Source organism: Zonotrichia leucophrys, chromosome 12 (genome assembly GCF_028769735.1).
Source record: "Zonotrichia leucophrys gambelii isolate GWCS_2022_RI chromosome 12, RI_Zleu_2.0, whole genome shotgun sequence".
Lineage (NCBI taxonomy): Eukaryota > Metazoa > Chordata > Aves > Passeriformes > Passerellidae > Zonotrichia > Zonotrichia leucophrys.
In genome coordinates, this window is record NC_088182.1 from 8,469,033 (window position 1) to 8,496,049 (window position 27,017).

The following is a 27,017-nucleotide window of genomic DNA, read 5'->3' on the forward strand; positions in this document are numbered from 1 at the left end:
GTGGATTCCTATAAAGCCAGACAAGACATAAGCAGCCAGTTTCAAGTATTACTGTCTGAGGACTCAATGCTTTCTGGAGTGGCACAACACATTTATTTTACAGAAAGACCATCATTTTTTCCATGCTTTGTCAACAGAATTAGTCTGGTGACGGAGAGCTGTCTTTGCTCTCAACTCACCACTGCCCAGTGTGGTGTAAAGAACAGAGAGATGCAATGTCTCTACAACTTTTCTATCCCAGCTGCAGCTGTGTCTACCCCCTTGTCAGTCCCTTTGACCATGACCCTTCTGGAGTCTCCTTCTGTGTTTGAGCATGAGGACTACACATCAGTGAGAGGAAACTCTGTGAAAGTCTAATCTTGGAAGTAGACACCACAAAAATTGGCCCAACTGTGTTTTGTCATAACTATCCACAACCCTCAAATAAGGATTCTTACAGAAGAATCCTAATTCTTGAGGAATAAGGGTTCCTCAAGAACCTTATTGTGGGGCTTTGGAAAACAGGTTGCAAACTGATTCTCAATTTTAATATATTTACCCAAGAAAATATTTACCCAAGTCTTCTGCAAACTGCTGTTTTCTGACTCAAAGGTGTTACTCCATCCTTCTAAAAGCAAAGCCTTAAGATGATGGAGAGATTATATGCATCTCTCACAGAATTTATTTTTTTCTAGAAGATCAAACAGTCATGCTAATTAATGAATTTCACTTCTTTATTTATTTGAGCCGTAATTCTATTAAAGACCAAGGTACAAATAAAAATGAGAAAAAACTCAGAGCTCGTGTACATGGTGAAGGAGAGAGCATTCCGCTGGAAATTGTTCAGAGAGCCACAAATAGTAGTGGATACAATGGTGACCAGGCAGTTAAATTACCCTGCATGATGTAATCTTGGCAAACTCACTCCTAGGAGAGTGACTGGCTGAGCAGGAATGTTCAGAGGAAATGCAGAGTGGCCTGCACTGGGCAAGCACGCCTTGGCTCCATGGCAGCTGTCACCAAGTGAAGGCTAAGCAGGCAGCAACTTCCCTGCACATCAAGAATAGAATGAAAGAACTACAGAAAATTTCATAGGATGCCTGGCTGTCTTCTTTTTTTAGCTTAAACAGCATTTATAATATGTAGAGATCTCAAGACAAAACATAGCATTTTACAAAATACAGTATGAACTAGAAAGATAAGAGATCTCCAGACTACAAGAACTGACAGTCTTAAAAAAGCACAAACCAAACTAATTCAGAAGAGTACTGTACTGAACAGACTGGCAAATGGTCATTAGAGCTGAAATGGAGCTTTACAGAGGGAAGGGAGACTGCCCCAAGTGTGAGCAATGATATGTAATAAGGCTAAGCCAGGAAAGGATGAAGGAAAATACAGAACTATTCCTATGAATATAAACCCAGGCTATGTCAGTGGGGGTCCTTCAAAAATGGCTGGGTTTAATATCACACATCAGATATCTAATGCACATTGAATACTCTCCTAAATTAAATCAATTCATTTCCCAGCATGATGCTTCCAACTTCTCAGTATTTTAATTTAAGACAGGAGACCTAACCACACCTTATGCTTGGGTTATTTATGAGAAGAAGAGATGCTCATGTGTTCCATTTTCCTAGTCCAAGACACAACAGAAATCTCTTCACTGAAATATGTTCTAACATGTAAGGGGTGAAGATAAATGTATTTGAGTTCTCACAGTTTTTCCCAAATTATTACCCAGGCACTTGCTGAACACTCTGCCTTTCCAGGGCTTTGGTAGTTGTACACTGCACAGAGCCTTCAAATATTTAGCCAAAAAAAGTGCATAATCCAGCAGCTCAGGTACCAACTGCAGCCAACCTACAGCTGCAATCTCAAAGAACTAATCATAAGAAACACCTTGATTGTATCATCACTATTTTTGCAATGTTTCCCACATCACCATAATTCCAAAACAGAATATGGAAGAATGTTGTGCTCAGGCTATTGATGGACCAAATTTAATGACACAAGATTCCTTGCCAGTCTTACATTACCTGCAATTTTTGGGTCACAAGATATGAGGTTTTTTCCATAAATCTGGAAAAATAAACGGGAAAGAAATTTCCCTGACAGTATGCCTAAAACCAGTTTCCAGTGGCAGCTGGCAAAGGGTATTTGGGCAGCCCAGTTTTGCCCCCAGCAGGCAGGTAGCTCTTTACACCTTACACTCACAGATGGCTGCTTCATACAACATTTCGAATTTAGGTTCTTCAGCCCAAATCTCAGTTTTTAACCAGAATTTCTAAACTACTCAGGCCTTAGCATAACTGCTGTCAGAAAGGGTGCAGGGTTTTTAGATACAGTGCTATGTGTAATTAATTTCAAAATTACTTCAGGTTAAACTGTATGTAATGAACTATGTAGTTTGTTTCTGTTGGCTAAAGGACTCCACAATGTTTTTTTAACCTTTCTTTTCCTATCATCATCTCTCTTATGTCCTTGTTCCATTAACTGTTTTCATTGAATAACCCGTAGCTCTGCTTTAGTATTATTGTTTTCCTTATCTCCAATACCTAAGAACTCTAATCAGTGTAATCCAGTGTATGATAAAACAACATTGGATTTCTTTGAAAATCCTAAGGTAAAATGAGAAAGCTAAAACTGATTTAACTCATTCCCTTCCTTGGAAAAATCAGGATGGTACCTTCAGGATGAAAAGTGAGGGAGGTGAGCACAGCAGGTCCCATCAGGTCTCAGCCGTTCAGTTCAGGTATTTCATTATGCCATGATGGGTTACAAGGTTCTTAATAATTGCTCTTCACAGAAACATTAAGACACACTTTGAGGAAGAAAATGGTATGCCAGTACTTTTTTGTGAAAAGGGTACAAAGTTTCATGAAGAAATGCTGTGATCAAAAAAAGCAGTCACTTCAAGGGAAGATCTTCTTTGACTAATATCTCATTATAAAACCCCAGATCAAATTGGTTCCCCATAACCTTGTTCCCAGAGGTTTTTGAAGCCATCGGGAGGTGTTTGCTTGTACTTGTCAGTGATGTTAAACTAATGGGGCTGTCCTTCTCGCTTCCCTCTCACAGGGAAAAATGCCAGACGTGCGAGGCCGCTGTAAATCCTTGAAAACCAAGAACTTTGATGTGGCTGCTGTAGCTCGCCCTTCATCCCTCTCAAAAAAAAAAAAAAAAAACAAAAAACAAAACAAAAAAAAAACTAAATAAAACAAAAGAGAAAAAAGAATTAAAATTGGGAATGCAGCCTTAAAGGGGAAAGGGAAAATATGTTTCATAAGTTGACATGTCAACGACATTTGCACTGGGTGACACGGCGTCATTTCCCACACGCTTGGGGGCACCTATGAGGGGCCAGCACAGGCTCTGCGACAGCCTCGGCCATTTGTGAGTGGTTGGTGCGGGACCGGGGACCGCGGGCCCGCAGCCCCCACGGGCCACCGGCACCCCGCACCCCGGAGCCGCCGCCGCCGTCCCCGAGCCGGTACCGGCCCTCAGGGGCCGCGCCGCCCGCGCCGCCATCTTCAACGGCCCCGCCGCCCTCACCCAGGTGAGACCCGGCGGGGACAGAGCGGTCCCGACCCCGGTCCCGATCCTGACCCTGACCCCGATCCCCGATCACCGCCCCGATCGCAGCCCCGGCTCTGGCAGAGGGGCAGGGGAGCCGCGGCCGTGCCGCTGTAGCTGCGCAGCCAAGGGGGAGCCGCAGGTGTCGCGGTCTTGTGTCCAAGCGTTTTGCGGTCCAGTTTTTATAAAGCGAAAGGCTCGGGTTTGAGTTATTTTTCCCCTTAATTCTGCGCGTTGTGCATAAAAGCTTCGCCCGCTGGAGCGCCAGTAGGCTTGCAATAGCTTATTAATGGTCTTTCTGCTCATTTATTATGGTAACTTGTGTTTTGAGAAAATATATGGTGGTGTTACAAACTCAGCTTTAAATATTTAATATGTGGAATTCATTTGTCTGGGAGATACTAAAACCCTTCATCAGTGATGAACTGCTCTCCCTGGCGTGTCCCAGGCACCATAAATCAGCTCTGGCTTTGGGCCCATGATGGTGAGTTATATGTATGAACAGGCTTGGGTCTGAGCCTGTGTGCCCTGCCAAAAATAGTGTATTCGTGTCATTTTTCAATGCAAATTACTAGTATGTGCAAATTCACTTTATTTTGCTTCACAGATATGACTTTGGAATAAAAAAATCTCAAATAAACATTACTTTGCCAGCACTGGGATATTGATCAGAAGCTTGTATTCTTATACTTATGTAAATAGTGCCTTTTAAGATAAGGGACTAACCATGACTATGAAGGGTTTTAGGTCTGTGTCAGTCTGTCCATCCCTGTCAGTCCTGGATTTAGAGCAGTGCTTAGTACTAATTAGATTAAGAAAGCATGAAGGTCTGTTTGCATTTGCTTTTTGTGAAATACTCTTTTTGCTTGTCAATTTCAAAGGACCAATTGTTGGAATCTGGGACTACATAAACACCAAATATTATTGAAATATACATGAGAATCTGTCACAGGATGGAGATATTTTTGCAGAGTCCTGAGTGGCTTGGGTGAATGGAAGGAATAAGGGGCCCTTTGGATTCTGCTACTTTATTGTTGATGTAAGAAGCATGGTGAAACCAGTGATCAAAGCCACTGCACAAACCAAGACATCACAAGGTAAATTCGGATATGAATCTATTCAAAGATAAATATCTTTTGATGTTGCTTAACTTTATAAATTGCATTCTTGATTATTTGATTATTGACTGGTATGTTAGACCTGTGTTTCCAGTTGGACAGACATACATAGTTCATGGTTCAGGGCACTAAAAGAATAATTTTGATCTGTGACTGAAAAATGAAAAAGCTACTAATCTATGGCATTCTGCAAAGATGTCGTGAAAGTCCTATTTATTTGATAACTATGCAAAAAATTGAGAACTTATATTTCAAATTGCTGTTGATTTTTTTTAAAGTCTCTCTGGATTTTAAGTACTCTTGAATTTTAGACTTTCTAGAGGGACTGGGAAGAGGAAAGATGGAAAGAGGAAAAATACCACAACTATCAATTTTCCAGACTGTTCTCTCTTTTAAGAATAGCTTACTATAATTAAGGACAATAATACTTGATGCATAATGGAAGCACTTTTTAATGTTACTTCAGTAAGTACATGACAAATATGTCATTCACTTAATGGTTTTAGTGGCCACCAATCTTAATAGCGAAGGTAATTTCTAGTCTTCATTTGTAGTAATGAAATTTAGTAAGTTATAATTAAGCAATATGGGAGCAAAGATGTGTTGCAGTGTCACTTGCAGTATTTTTCCTGCCAGAAAGAAAAACAAACTGACATTTCACTGATTTCACAGAGGTGTTTACAATGGTTAGCTCTGTAGCTGAATGACTTGTCCAAACACAGATGCTTGTAAACTTTGGGTTTACAAGTTTACCTTCCACTGAAGGTAGGAAGAGTCACCTGGTTATGAATTTGATCAAAATACTAATTACAAGTTTTGATAGGCCTGTTACAAATGCTGAGGGTTTTAAATTTCATTTTCCTTATAATAAAAAAAAAATTAAACAAACTAATATTTCTGGCAACAGCATGGGATAAATTTACAATATCTGATTGTTTTTCCATTTTTATTTTTTTTACAAACAACTTTAAGATTTAATTGTTGCTGATTAAAATAAATGTGGATAAGTATCAATAGATTTCATCATGTTTTCATAAATGAATGATTATTTACTTTTTCAAATAGAATGGTGCCCTAATCCTTTAGATGGATTCATTCTTCATGAACTCATGCATATTGTCACTGAATTTCTAGTTCATTTGTAGTCATATATGTTTTCATAATTTTTTTTAACTTTGTTACTTTTTGGTTGTCAGAGCTGAACTGTTCATTATGAGAAGCTGTATTTATAATCACCTGGTCAGCATATTGTTTCTATTTGTAAAAAACTGGTTGCAGTCTGGAATAATATCCAGTAGTTAAAAATAAGTTAATTCTTAAGTTGTTTGTACCAAAACTGAACATGAACAGAAGAGAGTATATCAAATAAAAGTGAGGCAGAGTCTTGTGAAAGGGTTCTTGTGTGAGTTGAGGAGCACTTCCAGTTCTCAGTGAAGGTGCTTCTTGTCTCTTGTGGCTGATTTCTCCCTGTCTTTGCAGTGACAGCCTCCTTTTATGTTCAGGGTCTCTTCACTTTCTGTGGATGCCAGGTGAGCCCCCGACACTCAGTGTGATCAAAGAGGGACGTCCAGTGTCAGTCCTATTCCCTTTCCACTGTTCCAATCCTGTGACATCTCTTAATTCACAGTGACTTGAGCAGCCCCCAGATAACTGAAGTGCTTGGTTTGAGTCTTACAGTAATCACCCTCAAAGAAGAGTGCTGAATGTGAAAGAAGATAACTTGTCTCACAAGTCTCTGCCAAATACCTCTAGATGGAGAGATTTCTGTTGCAGCTGTTCCATGTTTCTACTTTTCTATATTGAGTGTTAAGCTCCTCTTAAATGGATTCTAAAGTTTTCCAGTGGGCATTTGAGAACAAAGAACAATAAAAAAAAAATATGTGTCAAAGATGATTTTTAAGCATTTTTAAAGAATGAGAAGGTCTTCATTGATAAAAAATAAGGATTGACATAAAATTACTTGTTCTACTTGGAATATAAGAAAAGGCAGCCCTGAGTACTTGATGCACAAAGATAATGTTTTCCAAGACAGTGTCAGTGTCAATATTAATATTGTTTTGGTGCTAATTCTTTTGCAGTAGCACTCTGATGCAGTTGATACACATATCTACTCAGAAAAGTACTTTATAATAGTGTTCACATATTTTAAAATATGGCTGGAGTGTCATTATAGGATTTTTTTCATGTCAAATCTTACATAAAGTTGTTTGTTTGTTTTTCAGCATAGCTTGCAAGTGTCTTTACTGACTGAGAAGCTAAAATTATTTTCTGCCTATGAAAGTTGGAAAATGTTCAGAAACCACTATCAGGTAAAACAGAAATAATTCTACTTTTTACCCATTTTCATTTCATCTCTGAGAGAGCTCAATTAAAATAGCTTATCCTGAGATACAAAAAGTCCAGCTACAGGAGTGTTTTGGAGTGTTTCATAATTCAGTATTTTTGGAGAAGTGTTATGAAGAAGTGGGTACCTGCTGATGCTGTCAGGTCTAGAATGGGCACAACATGAGTTTATCAATGGCTTTTGTTCTTTACCCTTGTGGGCCAGGGAAGGCACATCTGCTTCCATGCAGTCATGGAAGGAGTGCCAGCTCCTAAAGTATAGTCAGAAAAGGGGGTTGGTTTATTCCCTTGGTCCAGCACCGGCCTGTGACAACAGCAGTCACATTATTTGGAGCTTCATTATCCCTTTTACTCCTTCCTGGTCTCTTTCCACCACACTTTGCCCTCCTTTTCTCTGCCCCAGTCCCATCCCAAAAGAACAGACCACTCCAACTACATTTTCCCCACTGGTCCCAAATATTTTACTTCTGTACCCAAAATTGATATTTCTGATTGCTGTTCTGGAGGCTATCTAAGCTTTCCATGGAATTTCTGATGCCTAGCTGCCACTGGCTTTGCAGGATTGTGCTCCCAAAGGTGCCCCATACTTCCCCTCCAGTTGATTCTGGAGTTTGTGGTTTCTTGCCTAACTTCACTGGGGCCCCTTGTGAGACCTAACAATCCCCCACAGCACCAAGTAACTTTTGTCAGCAAAAGAAGCATCACTGTTTGCTTGACATTTTCTCTTGTCATGTCTGGTATTTTTCCATGTCCTGTTCAGTTTAACCTCAAATCAGGGCCAATTCAAGGGCTGTGCTATTAACAAAATGTATTTGTAAAGATGGAAGAAAAAGCCACTTGTTTAAGATTTGCTGCAAGCACATACAGCTTGACAGTTAAAAATCTTTTAATTTTTATAGTCCTTAAATAAATCAGGTAACTTGGAAGTTGGTAATATACCATGTTAAAAAAATTCATCCATTAAAAGTTTAAAAAATATTTTGAGTGCAGTTTATGGAATGCCATTTTGAATTTCCTTAGAATTTACTAAGTCCAGTCACTGGATCAGCCATGTGGCTGGAGCTGCCAGGTGTGCAGGGGCAGAGGAAAATACCTAATTCATATACAGTGCAGAGTTGATGTTCTCTGAAAAACTAATCTGAGGAGCATTTCTTTTGCTTGCCCCTCTTGCTCATTCTGACTTGCAGGCAATTGCTTGGGCAGCTGAGCATAAAGAGAATTGGGGAGTGCAGGCAACTAGAAATGAGAAGGGAATGGCAGAGTTGTAATGATTTATTAGGTCAACCATGGTGCTGAAAAATGCTTAGCAAACTGTAGGCTCAGTGCATAAGATGTCACAAAAAATGCAACATGAAATGACAAAAATCTAGAGGTGAGTATTTCCCTAAGCAGAGGTGATGAAGCCAACCTCCCCAAGAGCCTGTGTTGGGATTCCTTGAGGTCCAGTAGGCACATGCTCTGTGTCAGGAGTTTTCACCTGACAGGGACATCCATAATAATCTTTTTCCACTAGTAATTCTCTGTTCCCTCATGAAGGCTGTAGCCCTTTTCATGGTGATACTGCCTGGAACAGATCTACTCCCAGGCTGCTTAAGTTGGCTCAGAAAAGTTAGTAAGTTTTTGTTAGGTCAAATCAGGTTGAAATTTGGTAACTAGTAGAAAAGTTACTGCAAAATATATAGGCAGAGCCATTCACATATGTAGACAAATGGTGTAAACTTCATTTCCTTTGGAGATCAGATAAAACATCCAATCTGCATCACCTTTTATTTTTTAGTAGCATGTTTTAAAACTCACTTCATTTGGCAAATTGTGGAAATGAATCTTATCCAAATATAAATTAGTCATCTCTTGCATGGTTTTTGAATGTCTACAATAATTTTGCTTTTTAGAGAATGACATAATAAATAAAATAATTTTAAAATACTCCATGGTATTCCTTCAATTTTATCTTCTAATTCTCTAGTAAAGCCAAATATTGACTACATGAATTGATATGTTATAGTAGTCTAGAAGCTGTTATTTATATTCTGCTGTCTGACTTATCAGCAGTACTGACTGTGGTAACAACATGATACAGAGGGATTCTTAGGTTCTCATCTTGACCTTTGATAATTTAGCGCTGAGCATTTGACTAGATGATGTATCCTCAAACCATTTTATCATAGGGGGGCCGGTTTGTTGAAATATTCAGTGCTCAAGGCAACAACCCAGGAGCAAAATGGAAGATTTTTGGCAACCCATCAGCTATATCAAAAGTAAGTTTTTAAAGAAATCTATAAAACCTAGAGTAGAAACCAGAAAAATGAGAATGAGGCTTAAAATTAGAAGGTAATGAGGGCTTTGACCTGACAGTGAAGTTGTCACTTGCAGTTCTATCATTTTGGCAGACTGAATGACTACTTAAATTACTTCTGTATGCCCGCTTGCAGACTGAGTTGGTCACAGTGTAATTTTACAGTTTAAATATTTAGAAAGTAATTTTGGCACTCTGGTAACCAGTGAATTGAGCTTTGCTCACTGACTTGTGAATCCTGTTTGTCAGCAATATTTGTTCATAAAACACACAAGTAAAGGACATATTTTTGTGGATTATATTTTTGCCATCAAATGTGAGCCAGTCATACTTGCAGTGCCATCTGCATTTTCTGATATGTTACTAGCATGGCTGGTTGACAGGAGGAGAGTTCTGTCAGGATGTTTATGTTTGTTGTTCCTTTCTGTAGGAATACGACAAAGAACTAAAAGGCTTTGTTTTTGTACTTGAAGGAAACAGTCTAATCAACAAAATGAAGCTACCAAGGGAAACCAAACAAACTTGTGAGTATCAAAGAATTCACTGTCTGTGATGCTGTTCTGATTATTACCTCAATCTTATATTGGAATGCTAAACATTATTCTCCCTTAGTTCAGACATAATTCAACATGGAAAAGTTTTTTAACTTTTTAGCAGGTCAGTGACAAATAAGTAAAACTTACAGAAATGCCATGTTAGAGTAAGTGCTGTAAGGAAGATCTAACATGTCCTGGTGCTGCCACGGTCACTTTGTACCTGATCCTGCTACAGACCAATGTCTGATAAATAACCTCTGAGTCCATTCAGCAGTTAATAAAGTCGGTAATTCTACTGGCATTAATGAATGGAAACTAGGTTCTTGTCCCCTTTCTTAGTTTACTTCATAAAGAATTTTTGGTTTTGTGTGAAATAAGCACTAGTGATACAAGAAATTTATACCCAAATTTCCTCTGTGTTTATGTAATCAGTGTTTAAGAGTACTGTGGAATGTTTTCCCAGCATGTCTGTTGCACCACATTAATCCAGAATCCAAGCAGTCTGCAATACAGACTTCTGCAATACAGAAGTCATCATAAACTCCATGAGAGGGTGCTGTACCTTGTAAGGCTTGTAGGAGTGACTTGAGGTGGCTTAGAATTAACTGCTTGCTTTTGAAGAAAAACTGAGATGATGATTTTAAACAAATGGTATGGGAATCTTCCAGTGTACTTCTAATATAAGACATCATTTTTTTTCCAAAAACCACAACCCCCCGCCCCCGCCAAAAAAACCACATTTTTTTGAGCTGATGAGCTCTGTAAGGTCTTTAAGTTTAGTTTGATTTTCATGAAAGAAATTGGCTGTTATCTTCATTAAAATTACTATTAATGCAATGTATATTTTTGAGCAACCAAACTAATTTATTTTCAATGGTGCAACAAACTAATATAGCAAACAGTGAACAATTAAAAGAAAAACAGTTGCTAACTGTTGCTAAATATTAAAATGAGGATTAAGAATTTATTGTGTGGGTAATCACTGCTAAAAACAGTTTGGTTTTAAATTTACTGTAGCTAATGCTGCAATACTGCAGTCAGGTTTCCATCTGTTACCAGTCTGTTTCCTTCTGTCTTGGTCTCTTCCTCTCTTGAGGTGTGTGTACCACTAGTATTTCATTAATCAAGTATATGGTCTCCCAGTTGCACTGGAACTTTGTGTACTCTTCCAAAATAAAAGCTACTATATATGCAAATCTAATTTGAAGTTTTAAGGTGTCATTTGGCCCTCAAAAGAAGAAAGTTCTGATGTGCCATTCTTTAGAGGAGGAGCCAGTGTTGCTGTTCAGGCTGTTCAGGCTTGTGAAGTCAATGAAAAGCAGCCTGTGTCATCCCTGATGGAATATCTGGAAAACAGCATATGGTTCAATTCAGACAGCTTTGTACTGTTTTCCCTTGATAGGAAGCTACCTGAATCTTTTTGTTTGCTCCCTCAGTCAAACTCGTTTGTTATTATTCTAAAAATCAGAAGCCTCCACTGAGAGGCATTGTCATGATCTGAATTGCATTCTTACCCAAGAGTTTTGTTGAAGTTGCTTAGCAGGGTGTAAATTGTCACCAACATGAGTGCAAGTTTAACGCCACCATAAGATAATCTTGAAAGGACAGTATTACTTCATTTTAAAATTCTTATGGGATATTTATTGTCTTCATGCTCTTGGAGCACAAAAATTGTAAGCTAAAAGGTTCCTTTTGCTTTCATGAGAATTCCACCAAAGCCACAGATGGACTTTTAAAACAATACTTTTATTGCAGTTTGAATTGGATTTCTTCAGGTTTTTCTCGTGTTCATATGTTGTGTGAACCTTGGGAAATAGTGTTGTAGGAGCATAGCATATGGTACAAAATGGAAATGCTGGATGGTGAAATATGCATCTGCATGCACACAGCTTTTTTTTTTTTCCTGTTTCTAGTGGGACTGGTGCAGCAATATCTGACACTTCAGATTTTTGTGCCATTGGGAAAAGACTTCGCCACTGAGTTACTGTAAGATGCGTAAAATTTCTTTGAATACTTAAAGTGAATTCTTGATTGAGGTCATTTATTGTGGTGGCATATTTTGCATTAAAGCATGGTGACTTGTCAAGTCAATAAAAAGTAATTAAGCTAATGAGATCATTATTTCTTAGATGTTTTAAATACTGACATTCCTTTGAAGACAGAACAAACTCCAAAAAATCCTGAATGAAGATGATGAAAAATCCGAAGAAATGGAGCACAAATTTGTCAAACATATGAAAATACTGATGCATGAGGACTGCCTGAAAATTCATGAGAGTTATTCATTAGTCATAAGAGAGGGCCCTTTGGTCCAGGGCAAAAAGAAATGAATATTCTAATAACTGGAGGATAAAAACACAACCAAACAAATGCTAAAAAGCTAGAAAAACAAATGGAGTACTCGATTGGTATAATTTGTTCCACACTGTGAAGAAAGAGAGATACAGCAGGAACAGACATTTTATTAGTTAGGTGTGAAATGATTTAATAGAGTTTTAAACTTGGGCAGTTGTCAGGCTTTGGACAACATTTCTCCCTTAGTGACACCATCTGTTTATACTATATATAAACAGCACAACTCACTCAGCTTTGTAGCCCATAGAATATCTGAGATTGGACTAAGAAAAGAAATCTTGGGCCATTAGAAGCCCTGCAAGCAAAGATGGGTTGAATGATATCAATTAAATTAGCAATTAAATAGTGTAAAGTGAAAGAAGGATTTTATTTTGTTTAACTTTCTGTAAGTTTGCATTTAAAGGGAAAAACAAACAGGATATGTCATGCAACAGAGGCCAAACATGAAGTACCAACTCAAAACCAAGATTTGTTTCTCATGTTCATTGTGTAGGCAGGGGCAGAGATTTAATGACCGGTGCAGGAACTCAGATTTTTTTTGTAGTGTCATTTTCAGTTTGATTCTTTTGGGTATTTGCCACCTTCTTAACCAGAACCTCTTTTCTACTTCTACTAATTTCATTTTTCTCATTGCTTGCTTTTCTTGATAAAAATATTTTCTGTCACCTCTCCCACCCGTATTTACCTTTTCTCTTTTCAACTTATATTTAGACTTTACATTTTTTAATATTTTCTTTCTATTTCCTGTTCCCATATTTACTGTCTCTCTCTTATAAAAGCAAATATATGTTTCTATTATATTCTTAGATACTTTTATAGATTTATATATGTATTGCATTTTCTATATATATATTTTATGTAACATATACTATATTGCTATATAATGCATATAATGTAAACCATATTAACTGTATTTTCTCTGGAGCTCTAGTTACTTTAAATGAAGGTGTTTATGTCTTAAAAGTCCAATATCAGTTGTTCCCCACGGAGTGCAGCTGTATTAAAAAGTTAATAAAAGTTCTTTAAAAATAGTTTTAATACTGAGTTTTGTATTTGAAATCAACTGTAACTTACTTGTACCCATAAAGTCCTTCAATACTTGCAGAACAGACAATTCATTATTTTATCCTTGCAGACTTTAGATAATCCAGTAAATAATAAATACAAGTCCTTCTTGCCATGTGACTTCTGTTCCCTTCTTTCCAGATGTTCTGAAAGCAATCTCTTGCTTGTTTGCAGACAGAGTGTTGATGGTGGTGTTGCTTTCTGAAGTTTAATGTTCAAAGGTGGTTTCTTACACAACCTGACTCCTTAGTGCTGAATCTTTGAGCAGCTTCAAGTAAAATTGATAGCATGCCAAGCTATGAAATTTACTTTGTGTAAAAATCACTGACAAGTTTTGTAATAGCTGGGCATGAAGCTTTATGTTGCATTTCTTGTTCTCCCATTCTGCAGAGAGATGGAAATAGGAATTTAGTTTGAGCCTCATCTTCTTTTGCATTCTGTTCAGTGATTGATTTGGTCAGCAAACAAGAATTTCTTCAAGACCATCCATCACTGCTGGCATCAGCAGAGCTAAACTTTCTAACTTGCTGCTGTCAACCAGTCATTTGAGATTCCTGCCATAAATACCGAAATGTGCAAACCATATATTAGCTGGTTTATCTTTTCTTCAGAAGAAATCTTAATAGAATTTTAGATACTTTTTAATGTGGCATGATTAGATGAATACCACCACATTAACAGTCAATGTATTGATCTGTGTAAAAATGTGTAAAATAGATAGTGGATGAAAAATTTGATGAAGCATAATGAAATCACAACTGAGGTAGAGAGAATGTAATTTATGCAGCTTCTTTGGAGCAAATAATAGCAAAGCTATTAGCAATGCTGAGCATAGCTGTCTGCTGCAAATGCAGTAGCCAGTTGTTAAATCTTCAGTGTTATGGATTTTGTTACTTTTCTGAAAAAGCAAAGGTAACTCAATGTTTGAAAAAATATTTGCATGTAAAAGAAAACAGCATCTGGCTTGTGTTGTCATTTTTGCTTTAATTCCCAATACATGGACATGTGGGTGTTAGTACTTCTGCTTGGCATTTTGACAAGCACTCAAACATTTACTCTTAAAGAACTGTAATGCCAGTCATGGTCACACTTTGTTTCTGATATGGTTTTTCTTAGTGTTTGGTATCACATGAAATTAGCACGTCTTGTAATGGAAGTTTTACAGCAAATGAGTAGAGCAGCTGGTGTGCAGAAACAAACCTTGAAATTGTACCATAGTATCAAAAAAAAAAAAAAAGAAAATAGAAGGAAACAAAAAGAAAACAAAAAGAGCAGACTAGTCTTCTCTAAGAAAAAGGATGAGATGCTCAGTTCCTGGTTAGGTACTGAAATGTTTTGTGGTCTTGTGTGAGTCCCTGTGTATTCTTCAATCTTTTTTCCCCAGTTCAGGCATGGTTCTTACTGATCCACTGCTGCAGCTCTGAAGTCACACTGTCTCTCTCACTGATGCATAATTCCTGCTGCTTCAAACTTGTTTAAATCTTGGCATGGTAAACAGTTGTAAATCACATGTGGCACAACTTATATCTGGGGAGGTCTGAGTTCTGTGAAGAGCTCCCCTCAGCTCTGCCATGAAAAGCTGCAGAGCAAACATGCCCATTGTCAGTGAGAGCTGCAGCTGCCCCCAAGCCCAGAGGTGGTGCCCAGTATTAAAGTGCTGTGGGGCTCTGCTGTGCTGCCCCTTCCTGGAATCACTCAGTTCCACATGGACCATCTTTCCAGAATGTGCTGAGGATTCACGTGATTGCTCATTCACTCTAATGGTACCTATGTTTCTTAATTTCTTAATTCTTCCTGGTGTTCCAACCTCAACCTTTCAACCTTTGCTCAGCTGGCAAAGCACTTATCAACAGGTTGGCTCAGTTACTACCCCACTGTTCATAGTCAAATTAGCTTTGCTTGCCACTAGCCTTAGCCAACTCCAGAAGGCATAAGTTCTTGTTATATTCTGAATTAATGCAAACTCTGTGAGTTTCAAACTCTGGAACATACCTGATAAGTTTTCTGTTGAAGCTAGTTATGTATGAAGGAATCTGTAGGGAAAAAGGGGTTAAAAATCTCTTCATTCCTGAAGTAGTTGTGCTTGCTGATAAGAAATCTTATTGCAAGGCCTGTGAACAGTACAGTGGAATATATATTTTTATACAATATTTCCTGTTTTCAAACATTTGTTTCTATAAATATAAGCTTATTACTTTGAGATTTTTAATAACCACAACATAATAGGTTTTACAAGTATAGCTAATTTATTCATAGATACCATAACAGTTTGAATTTATGTGAATTGGATGCTATCATAATCAGTCATCATTTTAGCTTTGCTGACAGAGATATCATAAATTATTCATGTTAACGTAAACACCCAGCATGTTTTCAGATACAGAACAATATGAATCTTGGTTAGTCTTGTAAAACTTAAACCAATCTCTTAAAATTCAAAGCAGGACATAGATGCTAATTCTATCATGTACATCTGAAATTATTGGAAGATTTTAGATAGAGAATGAAGGTAAACTTTATTGAATAGATTTAGCTGAGAGATTATTTGAAATTCTGGTATTTAGTAGCATGAGACATGTTCCTTGATTATTTTGTGAAGCAGGAGTGAAATACAGAAATATTCTTAGAAGTATTAGGGTATGCTGAATTTCATAATTCACAAAGGAGATTATAACTCGCATATTTGAAAATTAAAAAATTTTAATAACTCTCCCAGTCATCACATCTTCTAGAACTTTAGATGGAAGCACTAATAAGTACTAAAGTATTAATTATTTTGGTTGGGAGAGGTCAGGATTCACCATTTCTTCATAACTGCTCATATTTTGAAAGATTTTCATTTTAACAACCAGATTTGATGATTCTTGTTTCGTGCCTGCCACTTGTGTTACTCCCTTTTTATGGATACTGGTTAAGAGCACTTTGTGGGGTTTTTTCCTTAATGCTCTCCAGAAAAACACACTATCAACAGGAAATTCCAGTATACAGTACAACTTGTTCTCTAGGTCTGGGTGACATATCAGTCTTCCACATCTCTTATTTTGTAGAGATTTGATGATTTTCAATGTAACTACTTCTGTTTTTATGAGGTAGGATACATTTTTCTGGATTGCAGATCAGGCAGCCACTTCAGTAATGTAGTATCTCCTACAAGACCAATTTACAAGTAGCATATAAAATAAAATGTATGTGAAGTACAGGGTGCCTCTGAATAATGAAATTTGAGAATCTGAAAGCATGGCAAATCAGCTGACAATTGGTATTACTTTGGTTTTTGTCTTTAAAATGGAGGTGATGATGATAATGATGTGACCATGTAATGTTTAGGAAGCACATGTGCCTTTATGGAGAAAATAGCACTACAGTTGTTAAGTACTAATGTACTAATAGTGAAGCATTAGCAGAGAGTTCTCTCTGGATTTTGACCAGGATACAAAGAGATTTCTGTTAGTATTAAATTGCATGGGAGCTTAGCAACATCGATGAAATACCTGCTTTTATGTTTGGTAAACTTCCAGGTTACATCATTTATAAAGAGAAAACCACTTTCATTTGAAGACCGAGTGATCCTGACAAATGAAGCATCCCTTCAATAGTTCACTATTGTTTTTTCCTAAGTTCATTTTTAGCCTTGAATTGAACATTAACAAATGGTTATAAATTATTATCCATTTATCCATAGAGAAGCAAAGTGAATAGGCAATCTGGGCAGATGAGTCTATCTGTGCTCTTGGGTAGTTGCTGCCATTCACTTGCAATCTCACTATAGTTACCATTGTGAGCAAAATAGTCAATCAAATTTGAAGATGTAAAATAAAATTGAAAATTGAATTGGAAGGTAATTTTACTTTCAAATGGCTTGCAAATGTAGATGTTAAGTGTGAAATGAATGCAGTTAATGACCATAGCTGGAAGAGTTATGCACCTGCTGATCACAGGAATATTATTATAAATGAGGTTGATTTTCTTGTTGACCACCTCATTTTTCTCAACATGGTCTCATTACTTTTCTATCACATCTGACCCTTAGATATAAATACTCAAGCACAGACATAATAAAAATACATTAACTCCCATATAGATTTTTTAAATTCATCTTTGAAAATCAAGATGTGTGCTGCAGATGCTTCTTGCGATTGTAGGTTTAACATAAGTTCTACTCTTGGATAGCAGGAAAAAAAGTTGTGTGCCACCAAAAGTACTCTGGACTCATTTTGTAACTAAGAGATCTGATGTTCTAGCTCCCATTGTCTGAATTATTTCAGAAAAGAGTTTCTTCAGACCCTTTCTTTATTTTTATTTTCCAATAAGCAGTGTAATTGAAAAGTCTGAAAGTTACACTAACTCTTAATTATCTTCCTTCTCCTGGGAAATAAATTATTTTATAAAATTTTAAGGCCATTTTCTTTTTTTTTTTAATTTACCTGTTAGAATGTTTCATCTACTTCTGCCTGTGAAATACAAGTATTTTTATTATTTTAAATGTATTTACAAAAATAAATTACACTTCTTTAGGAGTGATTATATCTGAGCATCTGAGGTTTGCCCCTTCCTTATGGCACATCTGTTGTCATAAAAAGTCTTACTTTAGACTTATATGGCAGAGTCTGATATAAATGTGTCTTTTGATCAAACAGATGTGTTCAGTGTTACATTCTGGAATGTAACTGAGTTGTAAATTTACCAATGGCCCTTCTATAAGCAAGGTTCTTATTTTTTCTTCATGAGGGAGAGAGATAAACCTATTCATATAGGAAAAAAATAATAAAATTTAAACATATTGAACTGATAGTATAGAGTGAACTTAGGTTTATTGCCAGTTGTTTGGAAATATGCATGACTTAATTCTAGGCTCTATTGCTCTGTTATAGCCTCATTTAAAGCACCATTCTCTCTTTAGAATTATGCAGTTTGAGGTTCAGCAGGGATGGTGTTTTTGTTTCTCAGTACTCAGGTTATTGCAGCTGCCTGGTTTCTCAGCACAATTGCTCAGCTCTAAATGCAACCAGGAAATCCAGGGAGCTTCAAGCAACCATTGCTCCACTGCTTTGGACTTCTTTGCTGCACTGAATTTTAGCACTTCTGAACATCCAAGATTTAGAGTGAAGAGTTTCTGGAAACTAGATTCATAGGTTTTTCACCAAAGGCTTTATGGGAAGTAAAGTGAGGCTGGAATTATGCCTTAATCAAAGGATTGGCCATGTGGCCCATTTGTTGGTGATCTTCATGGAATTATTTCACATCTTGCTTAAACTTCTTCAAAAGTAATATCAAGCCCAGGCACCAGCACTGTAAGACACTTGGAAGTGTTCTGATGAAATCACTTTTCAAGGACTTGATATAATTTGTCCATTCATAAAAACATTTGCAGCTGGTTTCAGAATCTCTCATGTCAAACAATACCAATAGTGAGGATATAATAGTTTTTTCTTGGCACAGCAGTGGGATTTCTGCTTTTCAAGTGCATGTGATTTATAAAAGGAACTGCCAGTCTTTAAAAATGAAACAGATAATGAGTCTTCCACTTTGTTTTCATTTGCCCACCCATGTTATGAGGATGAACAGATTAAAGGTCAGGTTATCTGCAAGGGAGAAGAAAGAATCCGCAAGTTTTGCAAAGCTGGTGAACAGTTTGCTTTGGGTGATGGTCTTAATGACTATGGGGGAACGAGAAGGTGCTTCTGTATTTTTATTGCCTATACTGGTATTTACATACTTGCAGTATACTTTGTACTGTCCTTGCTTAAACTCTCAAATTGGCAAAAATAACTAAAGTATGTAATTTGTCACAGAGTAATGTCCTCCTAAGCTGACCAAAGGAAACCTATGAATGTTTTGTGGTGTTATTCTTCAAATTTATAATTTCATTATTTAAGCTATGGGTAGTCCTTAGATAATGAAAAAGTGTTTTCAGTAATAAATTTTAAAACAAATCTACAGGACAGTCTTACTATTTTAAAGTAAAACCCAGCATTTCAATGATTATGGGTAATTACTTTTAGCAACACTAAGTACTGACAAAAAAGTTGTTTTTTATAAGTGTTTGTCATCTCAGAGGGACTGCTAATTACAGAGAACTACCCATCTGTTAGAAATAGGCTTGTTCAAAATAATAGGTAAATTAATCATTGTTTCCCCATAGATTAAGCATATTCTCCCAGACTGCAGCCTTTAAAGTAATATCTGTGCTCTGGAGTGTTAGGGGAGGACTGCTGGGGACTGTCAGGGTTGTGGGGCTGCTGTGGTTTCACCCCAGGAAGCAGCTGAGCCACAGTGGCCCCTCTCCCTCCTGGGGAAGAGAATGCACGAGGATAAAAGTGCAAAACCTTGTGCCCTGAGATAAAGACAGTGTAATGGGGGGAGCAAAAGCTGCACATGGAACCAAAATCTAAACAAGGCATTTGCTCCTTCCCATGGGCCTGCAGATGTTCAGCCATCTCCAGGAGCTCAGGGCTTCATGCTCTGTAATGGCTGTGTGGGCAAACAAGGTAGCTCTGAGCTTCCCCCATTCCTTCTCCTTCCGCACAGTTCTTTCTGCTGAGCATGGCTCTGTGTTGTCTGAAACATCCCCTGGGTCAGGAGGCATCTCCTGTCCTGACTGTGTCCCCTCCCAGCTCCTCACACATCCCCAGCCTCCTGCCTGGTGAGATGAGGTGAGGAGCAGAAAAGGCTTTGGCTCTGTGTGAGCAGAGCCCAGCAGCAGTGAAAACATCCCTGAGTTACCAAAAACACATCCCTGAGTTACCAACATCCCTGAGTTACCAAAAACACATCCCTGAGTTACCAAGACTGAATTACCAACCTGAGTTACCAACACTTTGGGTTGGTGCCTCCAGCACAAACCCAAAGCATAGAACTCTCCAAGCTGCCCTCAAGAAATTTAACTGGGTCCCAGCCAAAACCAGTACAGCTGCTAACAGGACTTGAAGGAAACAGAACATAAAAATTACCCTCTTTATCAGTTTAAAGGAAACCTTTTATTTTGTGACCATGGTTGTAGTCTGAATTTATTAGAAATGTTGAAATTCAGTGTCCTTGGTATCATTGTGAGATGACCTGAATAGTGAGCAATAAAATTCTGCATTATAATTCACCTTTGAAGATAAGTCCTTGTGAAGTAAAACAGATAGACAATGTATTGTGTTTACCTTAAGGCTGAAAAAAATCTATATGCAGTGACAGAGGCATTTTTAGGAAAAGAAAGCAAATAATGTTTTTCTAGTTAGCAGGCCCCAAGATAAGACAAACTTAAGGGGCCAAATACTTGTGATTATTAAAGGCTACTGGGTTCTTAGTTCATACAAATTGAATTCTTTCATACTCTGAAGGGCTGTGGAAATCTAGCAAGGAGTATAGACTGTTGAAATGAAATTAGCATGTAAAGTGATTTTATATATGCAGGGATATAGCCACAAAGTTTGAATTGGAGAAAGAAATCTCATTACTCATCTTGTAAAAGTATTTTTTAATTCCATATTTGTTGTCACTGACATAAAGGTTTCTGCACATGAACAGGTTTTTTGTGATTTCCCAAAGATATTGGATTATTGAATTGACAAAGATCTGTTCCGTTCTCTCCTGACTTTTCTTTTATAGGATAACTGATTTTGACAATATTAAAAGAAGATTGTATTTGTCAACGGTGCACAAGGAGTTGTCTGTAACCCCTCTGCATGCCAAAATTCCTCTGTTTATGATCAAGCGCAAAATAGTAGGTACCTTGGGAATGTTACTTGGACTGAGGTTGAAAATCTGAAATATCTTGTGTATATTATGAACTTTTTGGAATTATTGCTTCTTTAGAACTCAGCTCCTACTGATTGAAGATAATTAAAGATGCTTGTGTATGTCCCCTTTAACAGATGGCATCAGAACCACTCCTTCTTATATTAGGAATTCATTCTCATTTTACAAAATTACTGCTGTTTGTGATGTTTCTTCACCTCTCCTGTTGATCCAGCCTCTGTAAAATTCTCTGTCCCTGATAGTGGTTCATGATAGTGCTCCTGCTCACGTGTCCCTTCTCCTGTAGTGACCTTTGGTGACATTCACTGGAGGTAGACTGCAGCTGATGGCTCCTTTCACATTCCTCAGGTTCTTCCAAATATAGAACAATCTCTGTGTCAAACTGATGAGAACAAAACAAAAACAATTTTCTTCTCCTCGTTCCCCTCTCCCAGCCACAACATATGGTTATAGCTGACAGGATACAGAGCCTGATGGTTACTGTGTAACCATGTAAGGATTGGAGTCTCAAATAACTGCTTTAGAAAATAAACCTGACATGAGAATAGTTAGATTTCAAATATTTTAAAATGTATATTTGCAGGAAGAGAACTAGATAACAGTGTACTAAGCAGTTGTGAATTTAAGGCTAGACATGAGAGAGAATATTTTACAAAAAAAAACTCTGAATTTATAACTTTTTTTGAGATAGGTTAAGTGAAAGCAGCTGTGGCAACTTAAAATTGAGAAGCTTTCTGCTTTGTGGGAAGAAGTAGTTGGGTTTTTTTTTTTAATGAATATGTATCAGATCATACCCCTGAAGTTGCTGTTAATTCAAAATCCAATGAAATGAAATTATTTTTCTTCAGTGTAATTTCAGTTAGTTGGTGTCAGACTAGTACAGGTATTTCAGGATTAACGTGTGCGTTAATGTACATGAAGTTAAATTCAAGCAGAAGATGAACTTCAGTTATGAATTTTAATTTAGATAATAAAGCACGAATCAGATATGTCTAGATGCTCTGATCATTTATAATGACAAAATATTTTAATAACCTTAATGCTTGACCAACCTTAAAGAGTAGATCTATATTCCTCAGTGTATCTGAGTACATATCTGTCTCCCTTAAATGCTTCTCTGCCTTTTTATCATTGCTTTTGCTTAAAGGAGGGAGCATGCTGCTTTCAGTGATTAGATAGATCTTTTACATGGCTCTGATAGTTCAACTTACTGTATACACAAGCTGATTGTTATTATCAGCATGAGGGGTTGTGAATCAGGATATAAAATAAGTTGTTTGTTCCATCAGCAGAACAGAGTTTGCATTTTCACATGCTAGATTTCTGTATTGTATCCCTACAAATTATTCTGTTTCAACCTCATCACTAGAAGTATCAGTTATAATTAAATACTGAATTTTTCAGTGCATTGCTTGGTGTCTTCAAAACAAGTATTCCTTTCCTTCCAAAATTTCAGATTTAAGACCTGAACAGTAATGTATGCGCCTAAATTTTTTCTCAAAAATATTTGCTATTTGTGGATTAGAAGCTAATATTTCTACCTTGACTTTATGAGGAAATCAGGCATGTACAATCATTCTGGTTTTACTTTTCTTTTTCCTTAAAATTTCAACCATTGATCAGCTGAATTTTACTCATGAGTAATCGTATAAAATGTATTACAGTTCTGCAAATTAAATGAAAATTGCTGCATTTCTACTCAAGGCCATCTATTTGTATAGAAGGTGTGTTAGCCTCAGCTCACGGATTTTACTAAAGAGTATTGTTTCTCTTTTCTAGTGGTGCAATATGTGTATTGACTTGGTAACATTTACCTATGAAATATTCAGAGGAGCTCTCTTCCAGTCCTTGGATGGAATTACTATTTCAGCCAACTGTAAGCTAAGAAAGGTCTTCACTTTAAAATTCAAGCCTCCAGTTACAGCTGAGGAAGATGGTGTGTTTTAATTACTGTCTAGTCTTAATCATAACTGTTCACGTTATAAAATCAAAAGTTTTTTATTCATCAGATTGGCAATTTGAAGGATTACATGATTTAATAAAAATTAAAGTGGTAGTGCAGCATATTAAGTCTGCTAGTGTTGGACTTAGGGCAACTAATTAAATATGTGTGTACTCCTGTGTTTTAAACACTGAATTCCTTAGAAGTTTTTTATTAAAAAATATTCTGGGAAGATTTATCAAGTAGAGAGCTTGTTTTAATGAGGGTGTCTGATGCTGATAGAAATCTGATTTTTGCTAGGAACAGAGTATCTGAGAGGAAAGAGAAGTACTGAAAACAGCAACATTTGCTGTTTGCTTTCTTAATTTTGGATGTTAGCAGCTGATGAAAGATTTCTTTCTGAAATAATGCAGACAAAATTGTAACAAAACATTATATGAAACAGAGCTATGAAACTATAATAAACCCCTCAGATCATGTCCAGTTATCCTAATGTGGCCTTGTTTATTGGGAAAGTAATCTTGGTGGTGAGCTGAAAAATAACAGGGTTTTTTGGACCCAATATTGGTCAAGTTTACCAGTCTCCAGACTCACATCATAATCCTGAATCATCATTTTCCAAGGAGAGAACTTCATTCCTCACTGGTATTTGCAGTAACACAGGAGAAATTTCAAAAGCACAGCTGGCACTTGCTTATTTTAAAGGCACCCTTAGGAATAACTCAGCTTCTATTTTATTCAAATTTTCATTTTTCAGCTTTTAAGGAACATACCTGAAAAACCTTTCTGGTTTCAGAAGGAGGGGTAGTTAACAGAATTATAAGTGTAGCAAAATGTATTTTCCATTTGGAAACACTCAACCAATAGGAGAGAGTAGGCAAACGTTGTGATTACGCCTCTGATTTTTTGTTGGTAAGACTGGAAAAAATATTAATTAAAAATGTCTACAGAGAGAATATGGTAAATTCTCAGCAGGAAACTGCAGTTCAAGCTCTCACTGGCATTCATTTAATTTAATTCCATTGGTGCATTGTTTTTTCCCTTCCACTCTAAACAGCTTCTGAAATGTGCTTAAATATTCTAAATGAGTTCCAAAATTCTAAAATGCAGCTAACATAATGAGTAAACAGCTTTAATAAACTGTAAGCATACTAAAATATTACACTTTTAATTACTTCATTATCAATTCTATGATTATTACACAGCTGGTGGGCATTAGTACTTTCTGTATGCTTTTGAATTTCCTTATCTAGGCAAGAATATAGAAATATAAATAGAATATAGAATATAGGAATAGAATCAGAATCATGGAATTGTTTAGGTTGGAAAAAACCTTTAAGGTCTTTTGTGTCCAGCTGTTAAGCCAGCACTGCCAAGGCCACCACTAAGCCATGTCCCTGAGATCCCCACCCACTTGGGTTTTAAATACCACCAGGAATGGTGACTCCACCACCCTGGGCAGTCTGTTCCAGGGCTTGACAACCCTTTTGATGAAGAAAGTGTTCCCATTATCCATTCTAAACATCCTCTGGCACAACTTGGGGCTCTTTCCTCTCGTGTTGCTGCTTGTTGCCTGGGAGAAGACACCAACACCTACCTCTGTGCAAGGTCTGCCTTCAGCTTCCTTTTCTCCAGGCTGAACAACCCCTGTTCCCTCAGCTACTCTTCTAAATTTGTTCTCTAGACCCATCTTAAATTTTCATTACAGCGGAAGGTTTGGCTGAATTTAAATGATTCTATACTTCATACCCAAGTGAAGAAAAACAATAGTAATTTTTTTATTATTAATTAAGTTTCATATAACAATTACTCTTTAATAAAGCTTTTTCCCTCTCAGAATGACTGGACCAGTTAGTTGAGCCCCACTGAATGCAGTGGCATTCCAATTTGTATTGAGAGTTGTGCTTTAACCTTGGCCAGCACTTAAGCAGCACACAGTCACTGCCCTCATTGGGTTGGGGGAAAGAAGCAGAAAGGTAAAAGTAGGAAAATGCATGGGTTGAGATAAGAACACCTTAATGCTAAATTGTTATTACAAGGGGGAAAAAAGGTAAATAAAACCCAAGAAGGGCAATTGGTTTTTATCTGCATAATTTGTTTACCACCAGCAGCTGCCCCCAGTCAGTTTCCCCTCTCACTGAGATGCTGAGCACACTGCCCTGTGGTCTGGAATATCCCTGGGGCCAGCTGGGGTCAGCTGTCCTGGCTCTGTCCCCCCAGCTTCTTGTGCCCCCTGCCATCTGCTGCCTGGCAGGGCAGCTTGGGGAGCTGGACAACAACTCACACTCCAGTGTGTCATCAGCTCTGCTCACATGCCAGATCCAACACACAGCCCTCCACTATCAGAAACCAGGACAAGGGTTGAGCTCTTTGCTTCAAACTCCTTGGTGTGGTGGAAGAATTGATTTCAAGGTGCAATGAGTGTGTTACTCTTGTCAAGTAGCAAGTATACAGTATGTTTTGAATTTTCAAAATGACAGTAAATGCAAAGGGGAAAACCACATATACGGAGAAATTATTTCTGTATGAGATCATTGAGATAGAAGAGGAAATACTTCATCTTTTCTGCCTCATGACACTGAAGCACACAAGCTTAAACTATACCTAGTTTCTTGTTTCCATAGTGATGCAGAACTTATGTATGAGTTTTATCACTAAGTATTGCCCAACAGTGATAAATAATGTACTGGCTTGGCAAAAAAAAAAAAAAAATTGAAAAAAATATGTCCTGCACTGAAATACAGCATGGGACATTTGATTTTTTTATTTGAATCTCAATACTTGATCCCTTATTCATGTTTGGGTTTCAAGTTATGTTTTCCTCTTATTTTCCTTGGAAAATAGGCTAATTCATTTGCTTATTATATTCAAGTCTTCTAAAATTTGCAATTAATTTGTGTTGGAACATCAGGAATGGTTCTGACATTGATTCCTTTCTTTGCAGAGAGCAGCTTTCATAAACTCAGTCTATATTGGTTATCAAAGGGAAAGCAGAGATAATCAGCTCACATTCTGCCATGCCTGGTGTCACAAGAATACATAGGTTGACAGCTTTTTAGTTTATCTGAAAGCATAATGGAGTCCAAAGTTTGGAATTAAAGCTTGTTAAATTCTTTATTTGCATATATGGGACTTCTTTGCTACTTCAGTCCCACAGATATGAATACCATATTTAGCTGTTCATTTTATCTGAAAATCACTGTATCAGTGTTACAATTAAAGCTGAATTGTAATAAAAATTAACAAAATATATTTAATGATTGTTTTGTTTGCTTTCTTGACAAATCAAAGTTGATTCTCTATGGCTACTCCAGCCATTAGTGTTTATTTCTTTAACTGTATTCAAAACTTTTGGCCTAAAAGTATACACAATATAATTTTGAAATTTGCAATAAAAAGTGACCAATTGCAGCAATTTTTTCAAATTACCATAATCTATTTCGTTTTTATAGCCATATGAACTAAAGTATATGTAATCTACCAAATAATGCAAGTCCTATTGAATTCCATGGTGTCATGAAGTAAAGCCCATGTTTTCTGTTTCTAGGTACATCCATTGTTACACCTGGGCCATATGAGGTCTCAGATGATATTCCTCCAACCTGCCAGCTCAATTCTGATGTCCCACAAGTTACACAACTGCTGGATCTAAATGAAATTCACAAGCCAAAAACAAAATGCAGGGAAAAGGCATTGCAAGAAACAGGTATTCTGTTGTATTAAAATACTGTGAGTACAATCCATACAGTGTGTGTGTAAACAATTGATTGTTTTGTAAATGTCCATGTTTAGAGTTCCAATGTCTTAAAATGACACCTGACAACTCCTGCACACCTGTAGTGCCTCAAGCACACAGACACATGTGATAGTTATAGATGTGACACATTCTATAGTTGAGATCTATGTGGAGCCTGAACAGTTCTAATTCAAGCATGAGATTTATAACAATATATTTACAACAATATTTGAGATGTCATATGAATGTACATTGAAGCATTTTGCAGTGAAGTTGTTACACTTCTTTTTAAAGTATGTTCACATCAATGAAACTTTGCTGGCAA

General features: G+C 37.1%; 1 protein-coding gene across 7 annotated transcripts in view; it reads left to right on the top strand.

Moving 5' to 3' along the window:
* Positions 1 to 3,370: 3,370 nt before the first annotated feature.
* Positions 3,371 to 27,017, top strand: part of CFAP20DC (CFAP20 domain containing) — a 66,651-nt gene continuing 43,004 nt past the window's right edge. For 4 of the 7 annotated variants that reach the window (XM_064723853.1, XM_064723851.1, XM_064723855.1 and 1 more), the window contains exons 1-9: positions 3,371 to 3,538; positions 4,437 to 4,652; positions 6,896 to 6,982; positions 9,185 to 9,274; positions 9,743 to 9,836; positions 11,762 to 11,834; positions 20,865 to 20,979; positions 22,794 to 22,950; positions 26,504 to 26,662. In XM_064723853.1, the coding sequence (XP_064579923.1) occupies positions 6,962 to 6,982; positions 9,185 to 9,274; positions 9,743 to 9,836; positions 11,762 to 11,834; positions 20,865 to 20,979; positions 22,794 to 22,950; positions 26,504 to 26,662 (709 nt within the window). In that variant the 5' untranslated portion in view covers positions 3,371 to 3,538; positions 4,437 to 4,652; positions 6,896 to 6,961. Of the gene's footprint in view, positions 3,539 to 4,436; positions 4,653 to 6,895; positions 6,983 to 9,184; positions 9,275 to 9,742; positions 9,837 to 11,761; positions 11,835 to 20,864; positions 20,980 to 22,793; positions 22,951 to 26,503; positions 26,686 to 27,017 lie in introns of those variants that run through there. The other 3 variants (XM_064723856.1, XM_064723854.1, XM_064723857.1) reach the window with 3 other exon arrangements.